General features: G+C 40.8%; 1 protein-coding gene across 1 annotated transcript; it reads left to right on the top strand.

Annotated features, from left to right (window-relative positions):
• Positions 1–139: 139 nt before the first annotated feature.
• On the top strand, positions 140–8,945 carry npepl1 (aminopeptidase like 1). Its single transcript, XM_061688879.1, is given in 13 exon segments — positions 140–314; positions 3,255–3,440; positions 3,562–3,630; positions 3,632–3,733; positions 4,163–4,252; positions 4,326–4,407; positions 5,907–6,049; positions 6,219–6,296; positions 6,408–6,508; positions 7,046–7,169; positions 7,331–7,507; positions 8,371–8,481; positions 8,620–8,945. Coding segments are annotated over 13 exon segments (1,572 nt in total). The 5' UTR covers positions 140–164; the 3' UTR covers positions 8,779–8,945.
• Positions 8,946–9,040: the final 95 nt, after the last annotated feature.

The following is a 9,040-nucleotide window of genomic DNA, read 5'->3' on the forward strand; positions in this document are numbered from 1 at the left end:
CAGTTTTACATAAAACGAAACTGTTTCGTGTATGCGATGCAATGATTATATATACATAGATATGATTTTTTTATTTCGCGTTTTTGTATTTCGACCTTTCGCTGTCGCCGTCGTCGACGCTGCTTTCTGCTTTCCAAACCTAGCTGCGTTCGCTAGTCCCAAAAATGGCGAACGTGGTGCTGGAGTTCAAGGCGTGTGCCGGTGACTCCGACCCACAGACTCGCCCGATTCTGATTATCGGACAGCATGCTAACCTTCAGCAAGTTGACTGGGGGCAAATAAAAGGCAAACTCCAGCCTGTTGTCAGCAAAGAGGTAACTCGTACGGGGGTGACAGTGACTGCTTGCTAATGCTTACTCAGGCTTAGCTAACACAGCTAGCTAACCGAAGTGACTAGCACAGCGGCAGATCAGTCACTTAAGGATTCAGACATAAAAACGCCTCATAGTCTCGCCGCCGCATTTACATGTTTTATCATTTAGGAGAACAGTAACGAATTTCAACTATAATTTAGAATAAATTCTATATTTTCCATCGAGCTGAGCTCATACTTCACGTGCCTCGTGAATTCATCTCTTACTTTAACATGTAAATGTCATTGCACAAGGTTAACGACCCCGAAAGTGTATTTTATTCGTTTGTCAATACTTAAATGGGGAAACTGTAAAACCCTGTAAAATAGTAAAAATCCTATTGAGGAGGTGGAAGTAATCTGTGCTGCTTGTGTAACATGGATTGTGACCAATGATTTCTGGCGTGGTTAACCTTCAGTACTCAGAACTGATTTAATTCATTACTTATTTTAACAAGGCAAGGCATCTTTATTTATATAGCACGTCTCATACACAACCTTAGGTAACTCGGTGTGCTTTACATGATTAAAAGTTAAACTTGTAAAAGGTTCGAAAAAAATGAGCGAAAAACAGTGAAATAAACAGTACAGAAATAGAAGAGAGCTTACTAGAATTACTAAGATAATGTACAGTGCAGTAAAATAAAAAAAATAGATGTTTAAAAGAAGTCTTAAATCATAAGGATGAGGTGGGGGAAATATTTATTTTTTTTACTTAATTTAAAAACGAAAACTTGGTGCTGACTTCATTTCTGATATTTACGAACACATCTCTGAAATTACCTTACAGGTCGTATAAAAACACCTAATTTAAATGATTTATCAGAATTGTATTTGTTTCAACTGCAAAAAATAGTCCAAGTTTTGAAGCGAAATTAGAAATATATGAAGTGAAATTGTCATGTGCATATATATTTACACCGCCTTTGTCATGAAGCCTCTAAAAAGTGCTGATGCAAACAATTACCTCCGAATTCACATAATTAGTTAAATGAAATCCATCTCTATGCAATCGAAGTGTCTCAGAAAGGCCCGAGGGTGCATCTCCTAAGCAAGAGGCACCGCTAACTGAACACGTAGAAAGCCATTACTTCCAGCTTGGAATAAGAAGGCACACTCCCAAAATGTACGGAAGTAGGTGCTGTGGTCAGATAAGACTAAATTTAACTTTTCAGCCATCAAGGAAAATGCGCACACCCAACACACCTAAGAGCACCATCCCCACACAGTGAAACATGGTGGTGGCAGTAGCATGCTGTGGGGATGTTTTTCAGCAGCAGGGACTGGGAAACTGGTATGAGTCCAGGGAAGGATGGATGGTACTAAATACTAGGCTTTACACGATCAGGATTTTTGGGGCCGATCAGCGAGTTTAAAAAAACGATCACCGATCTGATCACAAGATGGAACAATTGTCTGTTTAAAATGACTTGTTCATTTACTTGTATACTTAGTATCTTCAAAAGTATTCTCTATTCAGGTCATGTATTCTAATCAGTCATGACGGAAATAATGGGTGCTAACTTACTGTAATTAAATTATTGTGATCAAATTACTTCACACATTCCAAAACTTTAGAGCATGATTCAACACAATGCTGGCATGTTTACGTACAACCGTTAGTGTTAGCACTAGCTTGCTAGGCTACATAATGTTTTGTTGCCTGGTTGCAAGCTGTATTGTATTAAAAGTACGTGAACATACCTCAACCAATCCTTGAATGAAAGTCGTCTCCCGAGCACCGGTGACCACCAGCACACGTTTTTCCCCATTGTGTTTTTATAATACACACAACGCGATCCATTATTGTTGTCGTTGCCAAGGTAACAAGTGTGTCCGGTCGCGTTTGAGTTGATAAGATAAAGCCCAGTGATCGTAAAAGACGTGATGCGGTGGTATACAATATTTTATTGCAGTAGTGTAACATAGTGCAATCGTGAAAGACCAAATTTGTCTTGTAGTCTGATTCAGGCATTACGTTGTCTGTCTCAGACGTGTTGTCTGTCCCACACTGCCGCCATGTTTTTTTGAAAAAATAACTTTATTCGTGGTTAGATATTTGCAGTACTCAGTCAAAAGACACGTGACAAGACTAAAAATAAACTAGCTTTTGGATTAAAATATACTGTACACAATTGCGACGCGGAGTAAATGTCTTTTGCAGCGGCGATCAATGACCTCATTGATCCGATCGGTGAATTATGACATTAAAGCCGATCAACTTAAAATGCTAATTATCAGCCGATACGGATCAAGCCGATCAGATCGGTGTAAAGTCTACTAAATACAGGGATATTCTTGAGCAAAGCCTGTACCAGTCTGTAAGTGATTTGAGTCGAGGAAGTAGCTTCACTTTCCAGTGGGACAATGACACCAAGCATGCTAAAGCAACATTTGAAGACCGTGTAAAGTCAATTCAGAATTTGTTCTGAATTCAAAGTGAATCGATTGTCGGCATAGTTCTGTAGCTTAAATGATACAAAACCGAAAATAAATCCCTTTTAGTTTCAAGTTGTGAGGCATCAAAACAAGATCATACTTTTGCAAGGGACTGTAGAAACATAGTTATTCATAGTGTTATAATTAAACTGAAACCTTATGCATTCTTGCTGTCACATTTTATGCAAGTGTAGATTGGTTAAATATAAATTACAGTGGCTATAAAGAGTGAACACACCTGTTAAATACCATCTTTTCTAATCCCAAAACAAAAACCCACAATTCAAATGTTTTTCTTGGCTTTTAACCTGTCTAAAACAAATGCATGAATCAAAATTAACCAATGTTGATCTCTATGGCTGCAATTCCAGTAGTAGTTGCGTTCTTATCTTGAAAGCTTGTGATGTGAAAATAACTTCTATCATCTAAAATGAAGTTGTGATCAGCACTAGTGTTCTTTCAGATCTGGCAGGCTGCACTGAATACTTTGAGCCCCAAGCCCACAGACAGCTGTCCTCTGTACCTTAACTATGCAGCTGTGGCTGCCATTCCTTCGCGGGTCAGCAGGCACAACAGCCCCTCTTCTGCCCACTTCATCTCCCGTCTGGTCCGCTCCTGCCTGCCTGGAGGGAACAACCGCTGCATCGTGGTCAGTACCTGTGCCGCAACCGCCTCCTCACCCACTTCAAACTTGACATTTCCTATTTGGGACGCAAATATGTTTCGTCCAGTGGATGGAGATGTCTGACATATGTGTGTTTCTTCTGTAGATGGTGTGTCATCATTCAGACGTGTTTGCGTCATCCTGTGCAATTTCCAGAGCGTTCCCCATCTTCTCTTCGTCGCTCCGCATCCTCGCGCAGGGCCGAGAAGAAGCACGTCGCCGTGGAGTTTGTGATTGTTGGCCAAGACTGCAACCATCTGGATGTAGCTGAGCTTGAGGTACTGACTGCAATGTGATCGTCTTTTCACTTGTCCTGCTTTCTCAGATAGTTGGTGTGGAAAATTAATTTTGACCACCAGCCGTCTATTAGGGGTAAGGTCTTTTTTTGTATTTATTTATTTTTTAAATCAAGGCGATCTTTATATTCTATTTGTAAACAGTGTTTTGGGAACCGTCAGAGTAGCACAATTGTGAACTGAACCAGAATTAGAAAACAAGTTCAAGCCATGCCACACAAGAAGTAAATATCAGGGCTAGAGAAAATAGAGCAAAATTTCAAGAACATATGGCTGGCTAGACAAAGGTAAATTGTGAGGAACCAAATCGGCATCCGGCGATTAATTGAGACACAGCATCTATTAGAGTCAAGGCCATTTGTCATTTTATACCACTGAACTCCTGCAGTGAACCACGTTCCCTTTTTTCAGTGTCTCTCCAATGCTGCAGACGGAGTGCGACTGGCAGCTCGCATTGTGGACACGCCATGTAACGAGATGAACACAGACCACTTCTTGGATGTGAGGAAAACCAACAACTACAGTATGTGTTGTCAATCTGTCAGGACACTTAAGGGACCGCTATATGTTTCAGGAAATCAAAGCAGTGGGAAGTGAACTCGGAATAACTCCTGTGATCATTCGTGGAGAGGAGCTCAAGGAAAAAGGCTTTGGAGGTAATGTGTCTAATTATCATGGTCACTGGTCCACGGGATCATTTGGCACTGGGCGACATAGAAAATAATTGTTTCTTCATTTTAGTTGTATTTTGAAAAATGTCCAAATAAATCATACATCCTAATCAGTTGCCTTTCGGCGATATTCGCTGTTTTGAACTCAAAATAGGGCCATTTACGTGAATCGTATAGATCTGATGAGTTTTTCCTGGGTGGTGAGGGTGGGGGTCACCGTCGCTGTCATCATAGGCTGTTCCGTACTCCTTGAACGCTGGCAGCTAGTGGTAATGGTACTTTTACTCCTTTTTAATTATCTAAATGTCGCTTGCTACTTTTATTTATCAGTTATTGCATATTTATCAACTATTTCGTGTGCGAGACTACGACTTTGACTTCCGCATTGGGCTCTGTTTGCGACAATCTAATTTAAGCGCTAGTGATGTATAAGTCTAGTTCACCAATCAAACGACAAAAAAAGTCACATGACCTCACGAAACGTCTTCTTTTGGGCTTTCCGGGCATAGGTATAAAGTCGGAGCGATGCTAGGGATTATGTCACAACACAGAATGAACTAACTTCAAATTCAGAAATGGCCAATAAAAACAGAAAAATACTGTATTTAATATTGGAGGATGCATGTGGGATTAGCCTTTGAAGTTGGTAAGAGTGAAAAATGAAGTGAACCAGACAATTATTTTAGTCAATTCTTTTCCAGAATCAGAGTGCTTAAAGAGGAGGATGCTATTCGTGTGGCACAGCTTGAAGCAGGCATCAGGTGCAGGTGGAGATGGGCCTGGCTCAAGTTGGAGGCCAAAACAAAAAAAGAAAAGACATTAGGCAAATTTAATTTTAATCTTAAATTTGTACATTAACATGTACTTGAGCGGTGTAAATAAATGTTTTTCTGCCTGAAGAAAATGTGTTGATTTTGCCTTATTGTACTCTTCAGAGTCTTCAAATTGGTTAAATTATGTTAAAATGAAAAAAGTCTCTTCAGGGGTCCGGGGAGCCCCCCAGACCCCCCCCTCCCCCCACAATGTTTATTTTTTTCAGTCACCTTTTTCATGCCTTTGTGGTTTGCATGTCTGATAAACTCCTCATCACTTTTGTGTGTACCTCTCACGCTTATCTTTGTCACAGTTGAACACAAAGACCCAATTAATAGAAGGCAAAATAGAATATTGTTGTGATTTGGTTTTAGGAGAGTTTAGAATTTAATTTTTGCAAATTGCAGAAAAGTGGATCAGCCTACCCTCTGAGATATCCAAAGTGACTGTAGTCATCTCTTATTTGAGTGCTTCCTTTTGGTTATAAAGCAAACTATCTCTGGTCAGAATTGATTCTAACCTTAATTTGACCATTTGAATGAAATGTTTTGAAACCTTGTAATAAAATAAAAACAACCCTAAAACCTCTAACTCTCATCCATAAACATTAATTGTATTATGTGATACCACAGTGTACAGTATTATAGACTGATGCATAACTGTCCTTTCAGGTATTTATGGTGTTGGCAAGGCAGCTGAGAATCCCCCTGCATTAGCAGTCTTGAGCCACACACCAGATGGCGCCACTCAGACCATTGCCTGGGTGGGAAAAGGCATCGTGTATGACACCGGAGGACTCAGTATCAAGGGAAAGGTACTTTTTAAAAAAAGTTAACTCCATAATAGCTTTTCTGTATGCACACATTTACAAAGGCAAATTACTAAATGTTGTTAACGTGAGCAAAGATCTTAAACTGAAGAATTTGCTGAACATATATATATATATTTTTTCCCCCCTTTGTTTTTTTCTTGATTTGCTCTAGACCACAATGCCAGGCATGAAGAGAGACTGTGGTGGAGCTGCCGCCATCTTGGGAGCGTTTCAAGCTACTGTCAAACAGGTGAGCTATCAGTGACAGGTATCCAACTGTCTGCTTAGTCTCCCTTGCTTCTCAGACTCTGAGAGGTTGTGAGACCTCCGTGACAATCCCCCGCTTTCGTCTATGTCCCAGGGCTTCAAGGATAACCTCCACGCTGTGTTTTGCCTGGCAGAGAACGCCGTGGGACCCACTGCCACACGGCCTGATGATATCCACACACTCTACTCTGGAAAGTGAGTTTTAGCTCAAGACTCAAATGAAAAATTGGTTTCACCCAATGACAGGGCACATGTAGACCAGCAAGCAGTCACTGCTATGGACAATTTAGAGACAAGAAACCTAACATGTATGTTCCTGGAATGTGTGTGGAAGCACTCGGAGAACATGCAAACTCCAAACAGGAGGGCCTGAGCAGAGATTCAAACCCAGAACCTCAGATCTGTGAGGCACGTGTGCCTACCACTCATATACCATGTTGCCAGCAGAGCCCAAACTTACTAAAGTACATCATATTGCCATAAGATCAGCAAATACTGTACATAAACCAAGGAAAGATAACACAAAGGACATTATTACAGTAAACATGGGTCAATGAAGCTTTTGCCAAGAAATTTGTGTGCCTTGTTTGATTAGCAATAAAATGGCATACCAGAAAAGAAATTGGGGTCCTGACTGAAAAGTTTGGAAAACCCTGATTTCAACCATTTACAGTCAGTTCAGTTTACTAAACCTGAATGCAAACGAAGCTGTGTTCTTAATGACTTTTTAAGAACTGTGGAGATCAACAATACTGATGCAGAGGGAAGGTTGGTACTGGCCGATGGAGTTGTGTACGCCAGCAAAGACCTGTCCGCTGATATTATTCTGGATATGGCCACACTGACTGGTGCACAGGTACGTTTGTTTGTTTGTTTATTTATTTATTTATTTATTTATTTATTTATTTAATTAATTAATTAATTAATTTAAAAAAAAAAAAAGAATTATTTTTAGATATAAGGTTCACCGGGACACAGCAAAGTCAACATTGACCAGCTTGTCTTTCGGTTTTCTAGGGGATTTCCACTGGGAAGCACCACGCAGCTGTGATGACCAACAGCGAGCAGTGGGAGACGGCGTGCGTGCGTGCTGGGCGCAGCAGTGGCGACCTTGCCCACCCTCTGGTTTACTGCCCGGAGCTGCACTTCACTGAATTCGCTTCTGCTCTGGCGGACATGAAGAATTCAGTGGCTGTGAGTAAGACTCAGACTGCAACTAAATCCTAAAAAAAACCTTTGAAATTTGTTTGTTGGCATTTACTGTCGAATCAGCTATTCTCATCGGAAATCATTGAAATTGAATCAATCCGATCCAGGGACTAACTGTCACAATCACAATACCTTTAGTATCCGTACAAGCAATGTGTTAAATAAATACCATTTTAACATTCTTAACCATCACAAGTGTAAAATTCCCTTTCAAACAAATTTTATACAACCTCAACTGTTACAGACTCGTCAAAAACAGTAGAGCTGGGATCTTTTCGCCTGTCGTTTTTCAGGCTAACCTATGAAGCGGGACATTGCTGTGTTCACACGGCCATTGCAGCTCTGTGCAATTTGATAATTAGATGTGTGGAAATGGGGGTTGAATCAATTAATCAATGTGCAGACTTAACCACTCCGCAAAGACGGTTAGAGCTTGAAGTCGATTAATATGCAATCACATGTTTTGCCATTAACAACAAAGACTCCTCGCAGAAAGCAACAGGGGGTGTCCGGGTCTGTTAAAAAAAAACAAAAACAAAAAAAAACATCTAGCTGCTGTTTTGCTCAAGCCTTTATCCCGCAGACAGCGGTTAAAATACTTATTTTCCACCATAATTTGCTAATAAATTCTTTAAAATTCAGACAATGTGCTTTTCTGGATTTTTTTCTGTTTTTTTTACTCATTTCGTCTCATAGGTGAGGTATACCTATGATGCAAATTACAGGTCTCTCTCATCTTTTTAAGTGGGAGAACTTGCACAATTGGTGGCTGACTAAATACTTTTTTGCCTCACTGTATGTTTGTGTGCTGCTGGAATACTTTTAATGCTTGTTGCATTTTTTGTCAGGACCGAGAGAACGCACAGAGCTCGTGCGCTGGCCTCTTCATCGTCTCGCACTTAGGCTTTGATTGGCCCGGTGTGTGGGTTCATGTTGACATTGCCTTTCCTGTTCACGCTGTGAGTACCTACAGCGCTCAATGGTGTGAGTCAGTGCTCTGATTGGACAATGTCTGTCTGCGCGTGCATGTTTTTAAAAACTGAGTTGTAATCTAGTGAAAGCAGACAGTGCGAGCCTTGTACTACTTGCCTCGGCAGGGGGAGCGAGCCACAGGATTCGGCGTCGCTTTCCTGATGGCCCTGTTCGGTCAGGCTTCTGATGACTCCATGCTGAACCTCGTGTCACCTCTGGGTGCTGCTTCCAACATGTTAGAAGAGCAGATGGAGCAGGACTGCAAAAGGAGAAGACTGGTGTAGGGCACGGTTGTGCTCTCACAAGTTCTGGACCACTCTGCCGACACGATCACACACCTAAAACTGTCGAAGCAAGTGCTCATTTCACTTTGGGTTAATTCGTTTTAATCTGTAACTCTGCCCTTTGTTTGATTACGTTTGACAACACAGAATAAAATTAATAAAATGCGGCTACGTCGACTGTGATCTCTCTATCACCTCTGTTAGAAAATTGGTACAGCACAGTAAATGAAATAACCCTTTGTAACATTAGATCAAATTAGCA

This window comes from Phycodurus eques, chromosome 10 (assembly GCF_024500275.1).
Source record: "Phycodurus eques isolate BA_2022a chromosome 10, UOR_Pequ_1.1, whole genome shotgun sequence".
In the NCBI taxonomy this organism is placed as follows: domain Eukaryota; kingdom Metazoa; phylum Chordata; class Actinopteri; order Syngnathiformes; family Syngnathidae; genus Phycodurus; species Phycodurus eques.